Source organism: Fopius arisanus, unplaced genomic scaffold (genome assembly GCF_000806365.1).
Source record: "Fopius arisanus strain USDA-PBARC FA_bdor unplaced genomic scaffold, ASM80636v1 scaffold00041, whole genome shotgun sequence".
NCBI classification, from domain to species: Eukaryota; Metazoa; Arthropoda; class Insecta; order Hymenoptera; family Braconidae; genus Fopius; species Fopius arisanus.
Window position 1 is genome coordinate 922,767 of NW_011887780.1, and position 19,249 is coordinate 942,015.

The 19,249-nt window shown below is 33.1% G+C and overlaps 2 protein-coding genes across 4 annotated transcripts in view; both read right to left on the bottom strand.

Moving 5' to 3' along the window:
• Tsp66E (Tetraspanin 66E) overlaps positions 1 to 12,235 on the bottom strand; it is a 52,169-nt gene extending 39,934 nt beyond the window's left edge. For all 3 annotated transcript variants that reach the window (XM_011305231.1, XM_011305229.1, XM_011305230.1), the window contains exon 1: positions 11,964 to 12,235. The gene's annotated coding sequence lies outside the window, so the exon portion shown is untranslated. The remainder of the gene's footprint in view (positions 1 to 11,963) is intronic.
• Positions 12,236 to 13,642: 1,407 nt separating this feature from the next.
• Positions 13,643 to 19,243, bottom strand: LOC105266807 (uncharacterized). The gene is made up of 4 exons (XM_011305232.1): positions 19,128 to 19,243; positions 18,108 to 18,464; positions 14,985 to 16,887; positions 13,643 to 14,602 (listed from the first exon to the last, which is right to left on the bottom strand). The coding sequence occupies exons 2-4, from the start codon at positions 18,450 to 18,452 to the stop codon at positions 14,025 to 14,027; spliced, it is 2,826 nt and encodes a 941-aa protein (XP_011303534.1). The 5' UTR covers positions 18,453 to 18,464; positions 19,128 to 19,243; the 3' UTR covers positions 13,643 to 14,024.
• Between the last annotated feature and the right edge of the window lie 6 nt (positions 19,244 to 19,249).

Here is a 19,249-nt window from a genome sequence, read left to right on the forward strand (position 1 = left end):
AGGGAGGACTAAAAGAGAGACTGAAATAGACACAAGAAAGACGAAAGGAGAGGGACTAGGAAGCAAGGAAAGGAGCCGAACAACTGTGATAAACAGAAGGATACAAGGAAGGAATGAATATATAATAAATGATAAGGACATAAAATGCTATGAAAATGCTATTAAGTATATTAAATTTATATATGGTGGATCTTATACCAACGAAAGAAAGAGGAAAGGGGAGAATACCGATGTAAAACAAAGGAAAACATTTGTAACATCAATGAAATAAACAATTATTATTATTATTATTATTATATATATATATATTCCAATGATAACACCCCATACGTGGACGATTTGGCGCACATAGCGCGATATACGCTAGTTTTGTTAAAATTTCGGTAGTTTACGGTAAAGATTATATCTTCCGCGAAAAATAATTCGAGATTCAAAAAATATTCGGTTTTAAGATTTTATTTTTTATGATTTTTTATCAAATCTCGGAATTATCTTAATTTTATTCTGGTGGCAGAAATTTCCGGACGTATTGCCACAGAAAATTCGAAATGTGAAAAAAGTGAGCAACATTAAATTGTTATTGCAATTCTCCCCGAAAATCAATAGAAAATTGGAAAATTGGAAATAATTTGAAGAGAAAAATTGACAGTATTTCAGATTTCAGTGGAAATTCAATATAATTTGACATTGAATATTCACATTAGATCAGAAATTTTTATATATTAATAAATTCTCGTGTACATGCCTGTAAAATCCAAAATCTCCCAAAATTATTAGTGACTCTTCCAATTTTATGACTCCTTTACCATAATATTTTTCAAATCTCATAAAAATTCGATATTCAACGCAATTGAATTTCCACTAGCTCAAAAATTCCAGAAAACAATTTCATTGCATAATTTATTATATCCATTTAATATCAATTCCATTAAATATTCCCAATAATTCCCAGAAATCATAAAAAATGGAAATAAATTCCTTTAAACAGCAATTTTCCAACAATAAAATTACCCAGAGATATAAATAATAATTGAAGAGAAATCTGCATCCGCAATTATTTACATAATCTTTCCATCCAAAATACCAAAAAATTTCTTTAAATAAATAATAATCGACTAAAAAATCTTGTGTATAGATTCCAGTATGAAAAGAATAATCACAAAAAAATGAATCACTTCAATTAAACAATTAATTAATGTCTCAACTTTAATGATAAAAACGTAAATTGAGACGAGTCCATGTAAATTCTATTTTTGTGTACAATGTACGGTGAGTACCTCTTATTACACTTCATTGTCTTCCTGTATACACGAAATATCAGGAATTGAGAGTCATAATGATTTAATGACGTAATCGAGAGATGACGTGTGGTAAAATTTCATAATTAATTGCATTTCGTCTATATTTCTCACGTAAATTTCAGTGTAAACCTACGAGGAGAATTTTTAATTGACTGCAATCATCGTCCCAACGCACTAGGTTGATGCAAACAATATGGAATATTATTAACAATATGGAATATCATTAACAATTCAGAATATTAAAATCACGGATTTGAATGCATTGAAAATTCTAGTGGAGAAATAAAAAAATTTTGATGATAAAAAATTGAAGCGAAAAAATGGAAATTAAAACTATTAAAAAATTATGCAACAATTCAATTACAATGTAATAATTTATTGTTGTCTTTTTCTCTCGGAAAAATTTCGAGTTTCGTGGAAATTTTAGTGAAAATTCAATTTAGGTAACATTAATTTAATAAATTAATGCTAATTACGACATTAAGATTACATTTTACGATTTTTTAAGATAATTTTTATTTAAATTTCTTCTCCGTGTAAACAACGCGTCGGTGCAATAATAAATGACACATTAGGAATACGAGAATTATTTTTCTTCGCGTGTTCAATAGTTAAATCATTCATCATGGCTAGTCCCGCGTGCCATTGGGTCGAATCATTTAATTTGTCATTCTTCCGGATGTACCTAATCTCGCAATCCTAATGCGTTACTGCGACGGATTAAAGTCCCATTATCAAATGAATTATTTTAAAGACAAATGATGAAAAGAAAAAAAAAAATTGATCGAAATTTCTGTTAAATTTTCCGGAAGTTGTGATTGTATCGCATAAAATATTGTATTTTCAATTGAGAAATTTCCAGAAGTCCGGGAATTTCCGGTTGATGAATATAAAAGAAAATGGGAATGAACAATTTCTCATTGCTCAATTATTCATGTCGCACGACATGCACCAAAGAAAATGTATTTGACATTGTAATGAAAGCCAGGAGAAATTAAACGGAAAATTGGCAAGTCATGCCTATGATTTCTCCTATTAACAATCAATCATCCCCTGATCTCAAAATGCAATTGCCCCTAGCGATCCCCCGAGTAATTATCAAAGTACTCTCAATGACGTCCACACCAGAAATTTACTCTTCATTTACGAAGGCATCACTAGCCAAAACCGATATTCCTGAATTTTATGATAAATTCTTGGCAGCCAATGGAGTGAGTATAATTAATGAAAAATGGATCCAACAGATTGGGTGGCGTATGAAAACTGGGCGAGAGCCACTGAAATTGATTAAACAGCGATAAAAATTCACGCTTAACCCATTGAAAAAAAAAACCTAGCACCGTAATAAATGGTGATTAAACAATATGTTTTGAGGAATATCGTTGAACAATGGCATGAGGATAATTGACAAAAATTTATTGTCATGGAGAATTGGACATCTGGACTTTTCTAATTCGCGGGGTGTCTCACTCTTCCTCATGTCACACCCTCAAACAACCTAACATCCAACAATATTATAATTTATCATTGCAGGTGAATTATCACAATCAGCTAAGACCCCAATGTCATTGAAATATTATCGAGTACCACCACTGAAAATCACCGATAAATTATCCTCCACTTTGAGAAACTTCCCACGATTTAACGCAACCCCACCGCGAGGCGTAGATATATAATCTTAAGGAAGGAGTAGATTAAAAAATTCATGATGGGAACTAAATAAAGGGCGAAAAGTGTGTAACAAGGGCTCATAGACAATGAACGAGGGAGAAAAGGTTTTTGTGATGGTCTCTGGCGTTTCCATAACGACAACCCTTGTGTGAACATGGGCCTGTGGCATTGCCCTCACCCTTAACCATTACATATCCACAACCCCTCTTAAGCAACAACAAATAATCATCCTAATTACCTAATAATTGTAGATGAGGTCATTAAAATTCTGGAGACCCTATTTCAATTAATCCAAATGACATGGATTTTTCCAATTTTCAGATTAAAATTTCGAAATTTCATATTAAAAAATCAAGAGACTATTTTTTTTTAGAGACTAATGGAATCATTTTATCACTCTGAACTGAGAACATATGACATCACTCCTGAAGTCATGTGAAATCATTGGAGATCATTTGGAATAAAATATTTCAAGAGATAAATAAAATCTATACCTATATTATTTTCAGTGTCTGAATATTTAGTAAATCGACTTAAAAACTCGTGAATTTTCCATAAAATCCTTGACTTTTTGCAATATAAAAAAAAATGATCATGAGAAATAGCGGTAGGCGGGGTTTAGTGGCGATTCCTTCGAGACAATCTGCGGAAGTATTATATTATTATACTTTCGCTGGGATTTAGTGCCGTGAGAAAGATCGGGCCGAAGGGCGCCCCCGGAATAAATATCTCCTGAGAGAGAAGAGAACGGCTGGAAAATTTTCTGCAATGGCTCTTCGACTCGTACGAGTTGAAAAAATATTGAAAATAAATGGAGGAATGAAAGGGTACAACACGTATGTGGTTTGTACCACTGGCTACGTAAAAACACACACGAAGAAAAAAATACTTGAATCAAGTACATACGTTATATTTAAAATAAAATAATAATCAACTGTAAACATAATAATAATCATTATTATGTTTTTTATTAAATTATTATTATGGATTAAGTATAATGTATAATCGATTCAAATTTAAGAGGAATAATTGAATAAAATGAAATTAATCAATTGATTAATTTCAAAAATGTCATTAATTTTTTTTTCGTGCATAGGGGATGGAGAAAAGGCCGATGAACCCTCAGTAAATTGTACTCACGACCACTGCCTGGGGGGGGGGTGAATCACTACTGATTATTATCCCTATCTCAATATCTCGACAGTCAAACAGGTGACATTTTTCACTGGCATTACGCCTTTTCCATTACGGTATTGTACCGAGAGATCGACACGCACGGAAAAATGTTGGGCGTAAATGACGGTTAGAAAACGCTATTTTACCATCGGAAGTATTTCTTGCGCGGAGATAGATATTCAATAAAAAATTATATATTTTTGTTAACAGTCTATTTGTTTCGATGAATCGATACAGGTGCGATTCGATTCGACTAATCGTTCATGAAGGTATGGCCGATTCGATTCGACCAATTGACCTTGAATATATGATCGATTTAATTCGACCAATCGATCATGAATGTATTGCCGATTCGATTTGACCAATCGACCCCGAATATATGTCCAATTTGATTCGATCGAATTAAATCGATCATGAATATATGATCGATTTAATTCGACCAATCGATCTCGAATATATTACCGATTCGATTCGACCGATCGATCATGAATATATGACCGATTTGATTCGATCAATCGATCATGAATATATGAGCAATTCGATTCGATCAATCGATTATTTTTTACTGTCCGAAAAATCCTCCGCGGGACTGTAATATTTGAAATGAGTGGAATATTTATAGCATCCATTAATTATAATCGCAATTAAATGAATAAAAATAACGGAAAGTCGTGGAACTCTGGACGGTTTTTATCAGAGCTGACAAGAGCCTCTAATCGCAAACTGTTGAGACCTCCAAGGGTTCATGTTACATACACTCATTTCATGTCAGGATATATCCAGAATGTAACACCAACGCTCGTTTAATGCACCACATCATTGTCGAGCACAATAACCCCCAACCCACATAAAAGATTCCTCTATTAACAAATTAAACTCTCGTATTTGTCAGGCTTATAATAATTACCGAGATTATGCAATTTATGTTTATTATCATGATTGCGATGATACAAAGAGACAATTGATGCTCTATCCAGAAATATTCGATTAAAATGACGTAATTTTTCATTGAAGAAAATTTGACGCAGTTTATTTCCGTCATTATTACCCAAAATTACCGAATTTTTTTCAGAAATTTCTTCAATTGTCACTACATTATTCTCTTCGTTTTCTAAATTCCATAATTCCATAATAAATTGCAATTGAGTAAAAAAAATTGTGGCATAATCATTACATGAAGTAAATTAAATTTTTCGTCAGTTTTTTGGAAATATCCAGGAAATGAAGGGAGTTAGCAAAATTACTGTCAGCATGTTTTTTGTGGAGACAAATGAGAGCTACGAAAAAGGTCATTACAAAAATTTCGATATCTCCCTTATTTTCGGAATTATTTTCGAAAAACCGACCGGAAAGTTGTTCCCTTTTTTTATGATTTCAATACAAATGTTTAAATATTCATTGAATATTGAAAAATTGGATAGATAATTAAATCTTAACACAAAATTAACATCTAACTCGTTCAAAAATTCTATTACTCATGAAATATCAGATTTATCCACTAATGAAAGTTAATTTTATTAACAAATCCAAATTTTTAATCATTACTACTTTTTTTATATTAACAGCTATTCTATATTTATTACTGAAAGCAATCTCTAAAATAGTTGGGAATTGGAAATAAATAAATAAATCCATGAGAACAAACAAATCGGATACCCAAGATTGAAAAATCAATCAAACCGGTTAAAAGTCCCGTAAGACAAGTTTAGGTTTATATCGATTACGAGAGGATCTAGTTTCAATAAGAGCCAAGTGGGGACTATCGACTTAATAAAAATAAAATCGATGACGTGAACCGTATTACCGGTTTTTACACATGTCGAGTGAAAACTCGGTTTATCCAGTTTATAGAATTTTTAAACATCGACTAATTTTCCCATTTACCCGCTTCCGCCACTCAAGATGCAAAAGAACGATTAAAAAAATATCGAAAAAAAAGTATTCATTGCGTAAGGATGTAGGGTAATTATCGGCGGGGATTACGGTCACGAGATTTTTCCGATAACTTTTAATGATGCGGGAAAAATTTAAAAAAAAAATAAATAAAAATATTGACACAGATCCTGTGAGGAATACGGGACTTTCGAGATTGATAATAAAAATTTTGAAAGGAGAATAGGAATCGAATGATTTGATTGAAGATAAAATAATACGAGTCCTCTAATTTTTTAAATATTATTAACAATATATTTATTTTTAATTTTTTAATTATTTTTTTTGTTAATTTAATCGTTAATTAAATTATCAACTGCAATCACCCCGAAAATTAATAATTTTATTTACAATTAAACCATTATCAAGGATTATAATTACGTTTAGACTTGTCGTTAATTAATTATTGATGTCAATTAACTGTCATTTAGGCATAAATATTCATTAAAATATTAATTGCAAAATCAATATCTCAAGCGTAAGTTTGAAAATTTCTTGGAGTAAATGAAATCGTCTATTTACCGAGTAAATGGGGGGTATGGGTAAATAGTTCGGTCAAGTACATAGAAAATTTCGAAAGCCATTTTTTTTTTCACATGTCTTTCGGTTCAAGAAGTAAACCGTTGAAAATATTTATTAGTCTGTCCCCGGGTTTGACCTCGATCCACTCAACTCCATTTTTTATATATTCCTGCGAATTTAGGAGTTCCAATAATAAAATTCCTCCGCGTACGCAATCAATACTGCAATTAATTTTTTAATAAGAGCTAAAAATTTCGGGTGACATTTCCGATATGTGGAAAAAAAAATTGGGCTTAATTTATTTCAGTTCTCGAAGGTGGAAATTCTTTCAAAATTATAAGTCAATAGGAATTCCCAAGAATTTCGCAGTTCAATTCCAGATTTTTTTTTATAAAAAATTTATAGAGTAGGTCATTGTGGTTTTATTGATTAAGAAAAATTTGGAAAATTTTATTCTTTGATTTTTTAATAATGGATGTTTCAAATTCATTAATCATCTCTAATTAAACGGTTTATTAATTTTAATCGAGATATCATACTGAAAATTTAATTTTTGTTGAGAATCCAAGGAAATTCTGGAAAAATTTCGGAATATCGGAATTAATGGAGAAAAAACGGAAAATTAAAGTCGATTTTCAAAATATATATAAAACATATGTTTTACTCATATTTGTTTAAACATTAGAAATTTGAAAAATCTAGAGTTGACGAAATCTATAATTTTCTTCATGTATGCACGAGAAAAAAAATGGCTGTTGTCCAGTAAATTTATTTTATAGTCTTTAATTAATTTAGCTAATTATAGCTAATTATTGGTTTCTCCACACGAAAGGAAATATTCAATAAAAATTGCGTATTCCATCCGCAGATCCGTAAAGGAAAAAAATTCAATTGAGAAATCATTTCATAATTTAGATTTTGTGATTTTTATTTGAATTTTTCTGACTTCTGTAATTATTACTCATTATTACTCAAATGTTTCTGAACATTTAGTTATCAATTTGCATAAACTTTTCAATATTACAAAGATAAAATAAAGTGAAAAAAAATTTATAAAGTGACAAAAAAAAATTAATATTCACTTTCAATTTCCGTATTTGATTTTATTTTTCATGGGAATTTCTTGCGGACTCCGTAATTTTTACTGAATATTCCATTAATGTACGTCGCAACCATTCCCTGGCATCGACTCAGCCACATGTGGTGCCTTTTTTTTTTAATGCTTGAGAGTAAAAAAAACATAAATAACAGGGAAAAATGGCAGTATTTGCTCGTCCACGACACGAATTTACACGGCCACTTTGCGTGTTGCGTGACAAAACAAATGTCACGTGCAATTTTTCCACTGTCTCGATAAATTCTCGATTACGGATGAATTTCCGTTTCATTTTGCACTAGACACCGGGGGAAAAAATTGTTTTCACTGGAATAATGAAAGTCTGACAAAAAAAAAATATGAGAGGGAAAAATTTGTCAATAAATTCTGAAAATCATGAAAAAATAATAATAATCTAATAATTTCATAATCAATTGATTGAATAATCTAATAATTGTTTATTAATTATTACATTATTATGATTATTATTTCTTAATGAATTTAATTTTTATTTATTTATGACGAAAAAATTGTCGAATTTTTCTGGGGCACGAAAAGTCGAAAATTGTTAAAGATTTTTAAATGAAATTAAATGTCCCCCCCTGGAAACAGAATTCAAGACGTTTTAATTAATTATTGATTAATTTTGGTTGTAACAGATTAGAAATTCAATTTCTATCGAAAAATCATATAAATTAATATTTTATTGTTTAAATAATTGCTTCGAAGCGAATAAAAATGTCTCTTCTGTATCTGTATTGATTTTATATAATCCGGAACCCCACGAGAACACGAAATTCTGAATGAACAATTAAAACTTTTACAACTAACGGTCTAATTAGAATAAACACAATACCCAACCTGTGCTCCCGTTTTTTCTGTAATCTTCCTCATTTCACTTTCAAAATAACCCAAATTAGCTGTTCACCATTTCCACGAGGAAGACAATCTAATCACTGGTGTTAAACAATTTGTTTAACTAATCAATGAATGACTAATTGCTCATGCAGCGTGAACATTACATTTCGCATTAGTTTGATGTTTAATACTGTCACGATAATATAAAAAGAAAAGAAAATAGATAATGCATATTCCGTATGCATAAATTTAGTGTATAAATCGATGGAAATTAAACATTAGTTCATTTTTTAAATAACAATTAATAGAGATTTGATAATTTAGTCGTGAACTGGCAAACTAGAATAAACGTACATTTTCTCTAGACGCATTTCCCCCAAATATCTTGTGTCTGAACGAAAATATCGATATTTTCGTAATTACCTTTTTTGTAGTGCTCCCTTTTCTCCACAAAAAACGTATAACCGAAAACATCGCTATCTCTCTTCAATTGCGAGATATTCACAAAAAACTGATCTCCAAAAAAAAAAAAATGCAATTGTCCTAGTTACTTACTATTTTCAATTAAAATACAAATTCAATGAAAATCAAATTGAATTCAATTGAAAATTCAGAATGACTTGTTTAAGACAATAATCAATTATCTCTGAATGATTGAAATGATTATTATAATTGAAATTAATTAAATTGGAAATGAAAAAATCAAGATATTTTGCTTTAAATATTTCTATTTCAAAGTAGTTTCCGTTTTTTGAGGGTTTTTATTATAAATTATTCTTAAAATCGATCAAGTGACGGTTGTCTTTAGAAGGCAAAGAGAAAGCAGCATTTATCCCTGTATCTATTGCCACAGAAGGAAGTCATGCTCACGTGCGTGTACGAAACCTGGAGCATTGTATCCTCATCGCGTACCCATTCGACGTGCAATCAAGATTGTAATTTACCTCCCGATTGCCTTTCGGCTTCAACATCCAACCGATAAAATGGTAATTTCACAGAAGAGCCGAAAAACTGATGACCAGACATCAGTGAATAATCAAAATCATTAACGAATTTTGTAATAACTTTTTATCAACTTTCCTCCAATTGTTTTACATACTCAAATAATTAGCTTAGCTCTCTTGATTTTCCCCTCCAACAGAATTATCATCAATTAAACCTCTACTCAATAATTAATTGATTTATTTAAACAATAGGCTAAAGCGAGTCAAATCCTTTTTAAATAAATATTTTTCGAGTTTTATCGACTGAATTCCCGTCGACTCGATCTATCAAAATAAAATCCCTTTTTATTTAATCGCAAAGCAGATTTTAAATGAATTATCAGTCCCAGTCCTAAGTGATAAACTGATAATTAAAATGAAGTGGAAAAACGAGGAAAGTTCAACTCCTTCGGTGAGTTAATTACAAATATCTCCGCAGTGAACGAAGATACGAAAATTTTCACTGGAATAATTATTCTAGAGCTAATCGAGAGCTACGAAAAAGATTCTGATAAAAATTTCGCCATCTCCGTTAGTTTCCAAGATATTGTCAAAAAAAGCTCGAAGAGCTGAGTTAACATACCTCATTTTACAACTTGACTCGAGATTTTATTAACTCTCCGAAGCAAAAATTTTTTCTACCTTTCCTATCCTCAGAACTGGAATCATCAATCCTTCTAGGATTATCTCAACGAGAATTGTGGGCGGAAAGTACTCGGTCGTTTCAATGGAATTGCTTTTTACGTAAGTAAGAACGATCATTTGGTGAGTTGTTTCCAATTCTCTCGGTAATGTTTTAGATTATGGCCTGTTTTATTTGAATGTAGAGAGTGTAAGAGTAGATAGCTATAATGGGTAATAGCAGGTGAATTTTTCAGCATCGACTTTAAAGTTCAGTTAGATTATATCATACGTGAAAGCAGAGGAAGAAGTTGGAAAATTATTCAAAATATCAGGAAGAACTCCAGTATTTTATTTTATTAACTGTCTTCTGACGTTTTGTTCATCATTCCTTCATTTACCCATCATATTTATTTATTGAACAAGTTTAAGAATAATTTTGTATGAGAATATTTCACGAAAATCATTTTATATCATTACTAACACAAAAAAAAAATTATAAATAAATTATTCTAGTGAAGATCGTTAATTTTTTTTTTCTAAAACCGATTAATGTTCTTGTTCTGGTATTGATTATTTTGTTGTTCATAATTATTGATATTAATTATTCATTTGTTAATCAAAATTCTTCATTTTTTGTGTTTTAATTTAATTTGAGGTGAAATGCTTCAAGAAAATTCTCATTTCAAAGATTGAAAAAATTGTTAACTAAATGAATATTCCTAAATTCTTTGTTTAATTGAGTTATTTAAATAAATTAGAGTCTCATTAAATATTCAAAACTGTGATAGTCTTTTTTCACAAAAAAATTGAGATGAATGAGATTCACAAGTTTTTCTACAACTCCAGGAGTAATTTCGCAACATCAATAGTTCCTGTTCTATTCGAGAAAGAATATTCCATTTGAATTTTCATGATTCAAGTAATCGCATGCAAAGTTTATTTTCAGAGAGGAGAGTTCGAAGTCTCCTTGAGATCTAGAAATGAGAAAGACCTTGCAAACGATTACCTCATTATTTATAAAATATTTATTTAGAGCAAATCCTGAAAGACTCGTCCAACGTAAAATTACGAGTGTCTTTCCGAGATTTAGAACGAGTCTAAAGTATTTAAACAATTTCCCGGATATTCAAGAGAGCAGGTTCAATTATAATTGAATAACTAAATAAAATATAGCATAAGCTGAGATTGAAAAAAAATTTCCAGACTCATCAGACATTCATTAGAGTACTCCAAAGAAATGAATGAAATGAAATGAATCCACTCAACGCGAAATAACTATTTAAAAATCACGCAAACCCATTGGAATTCCGTGTACATAAAAATATTTATTGTCACGAGTCAATTGAAGCGTCTCTGAATAAGGACATACGGTAATTACCCCAATTATCGTATGTAAATCGTGATAATTCATAGAACATCTCTGGAAGTTTTCCAGATAATTCCGCAATCATCATCTAGCTTTCATCTCACCGATAAAAATAAACATAAACGTCTGAACGTTTGTTACTCATCAAGCAGCAACAAGTGGTCTTTACGGAAAGCAATCAACATTTCTCCGAAAATTAACGGTCACCCAGAAAAAAAAACCCAGCTCTGGTCAAGCAGCATTCCGAAAAGAGAAAAAAAATATCGGAATATCCCCAAAATAAAAGACAATCGAAGGGACAAAGACGACTGGTTAATGGCTGCCGAGAGTCAAATCCCTCAAAGAAAAATAAACAAACGTCAGAGGAGTCGAATTACGTGATAAATAACAATTGCACCTCAAGGTTATGAGCACTAGAATAATCATGTACTCACCCACAGCTTCAAAATGATGAGATGAAAAATTATCCGGCTATTTTATTCACTCGATCAAATTCACAAAACCTTTTATCACTACACAATTCACTTTCATTCGAGAACGTACATTTGCCACTTTTGTTGTTTCACTTTGGGTGATGGTTTAGAATTTTTTGGGAGTATTTTTTATCGAGGGATTTTTTACGATCACGAGAGATGGGGGATTTGGAATAATTTGTGATGAAATTCGGAGGTTAAACTAAACTCGGCGGCGGTCTCCGCGCGTCTGACTCGACCTCACAATTTTGTCTCCCTCCCAACCCATCACTTTCCACCTGCGCCTCACGACTTGTTTACATCGAACGACTCCCCCACTTCCCGCCGAATTCCCGGGATTTTTTAAATTATTTCCCAACTTTTGATCCATGAGAATTACCACGTGAGATCCATCGCTCCGATTATAATCCAATGAAGAAAATAATTCATCGGAATTACATTGCTCACTAGAAAATAATATATTTCGTAACTAGTGCGGGAATTTTAGTTTTCGTCACAAGTGCGGGAATTTTAGTTTTCGTCACAAGTGCGGAAAAATTATTTTTAACAAAATGCCAAAAAAGAACTTTCTGCATTAGTTGCGAACAATATTTTTCGTTGAAAATCACTTTTCCGCACTTGTTACGAAATATACTATTCCGTGTTTCCACAAAAAAAAATTGAATAAATCAATGAAAAGTTAATTATTAATTGGCAATACTATAGTATTTTATTTTCCATCATTGGATCGTGACGTAATTTATCAAATTTAATTTTATTCTCTTCTTTTTCGAATAGAATTTGATTTTTTCAAAAATCAGTTTCTTTAGTTCTGCATGCGATGCAATCTTCACTTCATCATCGATCCTCGAGTAGTTAACGAGTTCGAAGAAAGGAAATTACCGTCATAAACTCCAAATTACTATTACGGTAATTACTCTAGGAAGTCTTTTGAGCCATGATGACATGTCGATTATCATCAGAGAAATTTAAAGAATTAAAAATGTGTGATGAAAGTGTCAGGAAATGCGAAGGAACTCTTACAACCCTATTACATATTATATATATATTATATCCTATCGTAAAAAAGGAGAAAGGAAATCGCTCCCGATATATATCGAAGAACTCGAATGAACGTAAGCGTAAAATTAAAACCAAATCCACGAGACGAGAAAATGGAAACGCACGTGCGAGAGATCACGTAGACATTATTATTTAAAATATTTATCCATTTAATTATATTCTATACAAAAAAGAATAAAATCTGTACTGAAAAATTTCGACCGATTTATTTCTACAAAAATAATTCCCGAAATAAATGAAAAAATATTGAGTAAATAAATTCCAAATAAACAAAATTATCCAACAGAAATCCTCTAGCTCAATTGAATCTGCATAATAATCAGTAATTTGTTAAACAGCTCCATTTTAATTAAGATTGACTCCTCAATTAATTCCTTTTTTTTGTACTAAATTTATTTCCTAGACTAAAGATACAAACGGAATCTCATGAACAAAATTGACGGTTTCCCTTAATTAACAATTTAATTAATAAAAAATATTGTAATATGGGGCTATGGAGTTGTTTATTGCAGAGAGATCTAGAAAACCTGAGGATTCCTTGGAGGATTCACCACCTGACAAAAATCCAACGGTTCAACTGATTTTTAAATTTTATTTCCCTTAGAATACATTCACGTACAATCGATCAATGTTCCTCCATTGTATATACAACGGGACAAAAAATAGCAATACAATATCAACACTGTCCCTTGTACATGGATAATTATAATTCATCATCATATAAAACACAGTCATGTGTTTGTTGAACGTCCCAATGAATAAATTGGATAAATACTGTCAATCATATTGTATGATCCTTGCAAAACCGAACGAGATAAACGATGAAAAGAGAAAAGTTACAACGAAAAATGGAATAAATCATTCGAATAAGCGAAAAAAAAAAATATCGATATTCATAATTTTACATGTAAATTTTTCAATGAGAGACAAATAAAATTTCAGGCCTCCGATTATCAGAATTTACTTGTCACAGACGATGATATTGGTCTTGGGTATCTCCTGCAATTTATTATCAACTTCATCACTCGTGTAGACGACGACAGTGAGATCATCACCACCTTTGAAATCATTCACCTCAATTGAATTACGTTTTTTATCATTTGAGGATTTGAGAGCAGTTTCATTACTGTTTTCCTTCATCATCACTGGCTCCTGCATCAGTACAGCATCCAGATCATAGATGAAATCTTTATCGATGACTTTTGATCGAATTCGCGTTGGTCTTTGCACTTTGTCCTCATTTTTCGGTGATTCTGTGGTCTTCGGTGATTGATTCAGGAGGTCAATTGATGTAGGACTTGATGAGGTACTTCGCTGATCAATTGGTTCATGCTCCATGGGTTTTGGAGTGTTTGCACTGCTGAGGGATTGGTCACTCGGGGATGAGGAACTCTCTGACGAACCGAAGATCACCTCCATCACCATTCTCCGGAGCTCTGGGTCTTCGTCCAGTTTTACCCTTTTCGAACGGTCAGATGAGTCTTCTGCGCGGTCATCCAAATCCGAATCAAGAGTTTTCTTCGACGAGTTCACGTCACCTGCAATTCAAATAATCCAAATAATTCAAATAATCCCAGGGGAAAAACTTGACACGAAAACAAAATTTGACATGAAAAATCAGAAAAATGGCCCTCAAATCCCAAAACAAAGACTAGTTATCATAAATATCATAAATAATTATATCCAGATAATTGTAATTAATAAAGTCAATAAGTTTAAATTTCTCAACAATTTCTAACAATGACTTCAAAACATTGGGAATTTAAAGTATTTAATTCAGAGTAATCCCAATTTTTTAAAATCGACTTCAATACCAATAGGTTCGTAGAAAAAATCTCAGGATTATTTAGCAGGACTAAATTTTTCAGAGTGATTCTTCCCTAAAATTGTACTAAAGCAATTAAAAATAATATAATTTACCGTTCTGTATGCAGTCCATCTCCTCATTGGCATTAGCAATATCATGAGAAGTGGTATTAGCCTTGGTAACATCTATAACTTCAAGATAAGCAGCTTCCTTATTCTGTTTCTTCAATAGACTCCGACCAGCAGCATTACACAGAGTACTTTCATCGATTTGAATTTCCGTCATCATTCCAGCGATAGCGATGCGATTATTCTTGGCATCATGAGCCATATTGCAGTGAGCAACGCAGTCGACTTTCTCATAGCATTTGAATCCACAGACCTTGCATCGATATCGATTCCAATTGATATGAATTGCCATGTGCCTACGGAGATGAGCCATACTGGAGAATTTTTTGTTACAGGGAAGACAATGCAGTTTTGGTAGATCTGCAATTGTTGCTATTCTGTGTTCAATGGCTTTGACACGACTGGAGACAGGACGCCCTGACTCGGATGTCTCCTTCAACGATGAAGTTCTGCTGCGTTTGAGCAATGAAGAATGAGAATTTCGTCTCTCTGTCTGCGCCACTCTCTTCCTCCTCTTCCCCGTGACACTATTCCCCACAGCACCCTTGATCTTCTCGATCTTCGTAAAGATGATCTCAGGATCATCATCCATCTCCTCCTCATCGTCCCTCTTCTCCACCTTGACTCCATTCTGAAAATCCCCAATGCCGGACTCAATGGTTCCCTCGAGGTCTTCAGCTCCATCACCTCCCATTTTCTCCCAAGCGTCCTTGCTCAAGGTGCTGATCCCTTCCACCCTGATACCAATCTCTGGCTCCTGTCCAAGTCTAGTCAGGGTCACAGCTGATGACAGATTAGGCAGCCTGACGACCTCCTCCTTCTGGCTATCCTTCACCACCTTCGGAATGATATCCTTGACAGAAATACTCCCCTCAGGTATTGACACTCTAGTGGTGAGAGGTGTCAATGTCGAGGTCTCGAGTACAATTTCCGATGACTTTTGCTGTCTCTTGAGTCTTGCAGCACCATCACTGCACGCTGCAATTCTCTTCTGACAGATTTGCGAGTGCGATAAAAGTGCAGCTTTCCTGTCAAATCTTTTTCCACATCCACCACACCTCTGCAACTCCCCATCACTCTCCAGATGTGCCATCCACTCTTCTGTCTCATTAATCATTGGCTCGTGATTGTTATTTAATTTGCTATTAGCACAGTCTTTTTCAATGTCCTGAGCACGTGTTGATTCAGTTCTGTAAGCTTTTTCCTGTATCTGTGCCCTCAATTTTCTCACCTGCTCGTTGCTCTTCCTGTGGATCTTGTACAGATGACGATAGACACCCCAGGGATTCGTGAAGAGACTCTCGCAACAGGGACATGGATACACCATGCGGTGAGGTGTGTGCAGTGATTTCATGTGAAATGTCAGGGTTTTCTTGGTAGCGAATTTGGCATCGCACAGTGAGCAGATGAGATTTGTCTCAGCTGAGGAAGTGGAGGACAATGAGTCCTCAGGGTTATCCAGAAACTGCAGAGGACTATCTGATTTCTCCAGATGACTCACTTCGATCAGTTGACCATCCGGACCGAGAACCGCTGTGTTACGACTCAGAATATTTTGTACTTCGTTTGCTTGAGCTTTCATTAGATCTGTGGAGTCAATTTCTGTGTGCGTTGGCTCTAGGACTGTCTGATAGGCCACAGGATTTGAGTCCAGCACCTCCAGCAGGACCTGTTCTGTGTCTGCGATTATACGGAGGGGTGGTGAAGCTCGTGGAGCACCTAAATTCTCCTCCGTTTTTCGTTTTTGGAGCATTGCCACCACTGAGGTCAGGTCTTTACGAGGGACAGGATCTGGGGGCTGATTCCTGGAGGAACGATCATTCCGGCAGTTCTCCTTGGATTCGGTGTCCGAGGTTGATGGGTTCGCGATGTTGGGAATGAGAATTGGCTGAAAATGACATTTTTTCGGTTATTATTTATTTCACGAATTAATTTCAACAAAATTGGATAAAATGTTGAATAATATTTTATTAATCAGAAAATCGTTCAACTAAATGGTAAATTAATTATTAATGAAGAGTGACATTTTAGATAAATTATTTTCTATGATGTTCCTGAAAATATTGCGGAGAGGTCATGGTGAAATGCGAAAGTTTCTAGAACAATTGGAAAACTTTTCAATAATTAAAAAATAATTATTAGAATCGATTTCATCCCATATATAGAAGAAAAAGTTAATTTTCCTTCGATTGAGATTTTTCTTTTTGCAGAATGTTTTTTAAACCCCAAGGAATTATTACAATTATTTTAAACCGATCAATTGAAATGAGTAATTTCAGTTCAGAAAATTATTCATTAAATGAATGAATGAAAGAAACAAAAAATTATTGTTTTCATGAATTCCATGGCATTCAATGGAGATTCTAGAGATATCTATTGAAATTTACAACAAGCAGTCTTGATTTATTTTCTATACCTAGTCGTTTCCAGAATGACTCGACGTTTTATAAAATTTACTAGAAGATTAAACGAGGAAAATTATTCCTGCCTGTAACAATTTCATCTGAAAATCTGATCTGAGTCCAATGAAAATAATTCCACCCAGAGTATTAAAAAAAAATATATACTACACAATCGTAGAGGTCATTAGTACACTAAAAAAAAACTTGTGACAACTGACTGACAACATCTAATTGAATACCAAATTATTTAAACAATGAGGGATTGGGGGGGCATATAAAACTTTTAATATCGAATATTCAAGGATTACTCAATTACATTTTTTAATTACATTATTACCCATTACACTAGACTCGTCGAACCTTCCAGAAAGCCAGACCCGACAAAAGGATTAATAATCTCAAATATTCAACAAAAAAAAATCCTAATCATCATTAATATCTCGAATTATTCAATAATTGATAACACTAATGAGTACCAAATAATTTGAACTCTAGAAAAAATCATACTTTCCAAATATGGAGAAAAGCCAGAATAACTATAAGTTTGTAAATATTCTATCCCACGCCTTCTCCTTCCAAAATGTCGCCTCTCCCCTCCCTAGTTAACTCAAGCCTAGCAAATACCGAAATTAATGCTCCCAATTGCTCTATAAATCGTCAGTGTAAAAAATAGCAGATAATGAGGATTTCTGAGTGATATTCTTACCATTCCAGGCGGATCGATGGCGCTCTTATCCGTAGAAATATCGAATTTAACCCTGCAGTAAACCCTCTTGTGGGATATAAAATTCGCCAAACTCCTGAACAAACTCCTGCAGATTCTACATTCATAAATGACTTCACACTCATAATCAAGTATCGATTTAACTTCATTATTTCCGGTATCAAACAGCTTAGCCACTTGTCGTAAACTCGACAAACTCGTTGGAATAGGCTTACGTAAATTGGACAAATCAATGCTATCATCATTGCTGGGTGGTTCCTCTTTCTGATTGATCTTCAATCTACCGAATTTACGTACATTCCTCTTACTCTTACTCTTGGCCTTCATCGTGCTGATGCCCTGCAATCAGATAAAATGAAATAATAAATCCCCCCACACTTCCACCATCAACAATCAATAAAAATCATCTCAAGGAAAACAGAAGCAACAGAAGCCCCTGTAATACTCATTATCCCCGAAAGCCTTAATTGCCTCGACATCAATGACTCCTGGGACCACGAGCTCATGACTCAGAAACTAAACCTTAAAACCCAGAGAAAATCGAGGAGAAAAAATAAGTAATCATTGATGCTCTCAAAACTTGGAAAACCCCAAGTCGAAAAATTTTCAAAAATTCCTTCAATTCCACTGATAAAATAAAAATGATAAAAAGACTCAACCCATGACCTCCAATCAACAACTCAAGTACTTGATTTAGGTACCCAAAGTACTCGAAATGTGTTGCAATTTTTTCTCTATGGACAAAACGTGGAATAATCGTGCTGTGAAGAAAAAAATAATAACTTTTGTTAATGGAGTGTTAATAAATATGGATATCATTTCGGGGAGTTGAGGGGGTAATTATTTTTTGGGTGATGAATAAAGGAGCAATATCTAGTACTGGGCCAGAATTATATCGAATGGGGAAAAGGCAAGGCCAGGTCTCTCCTCGGTTTAATGAGTCAATCAATTAATGGGGGAAATTTATGACTGGGTTAATAAATAAATAATTATTGTTTTTACCGTTTATGATGATTTGGTGTGGATGGAGATGAATTTATTGGAAGAAATTAATAACTGAAATGTGCTTGGTGAAGTGTATTGAGGCCCCACTCAAGACCACCGGGTGTCCTCCATGTTTTTTT

What these genes read in the sequence shown, in the direction of transcription:
- LOC105266807 (XM_011305232.1), bottom strand. Translation starts at nt 18,452, where the DNA reads ATGAAGGCCAAGAGTAAGAGTAAGAGGAATGTACGTAAATTCGGTAGA. An exon ending in CCATCGATCCGCCTGGAATG is followed by an intron (nt 16,888 to 18,107) that starts GTAAGAATATCA and finishes TGTCATTTTCAG; the next exon opens with CCAATTCTCATTCCCAACAT. An exon ending in GATGGACTGCATACAGAACG is followed by an intron (nt 14,603 to 14,984) that starts GTAAATTATATT and finishes TTTGAATTGCAG; the next exon opens with GTGACGTGAACTCGTCGAAG.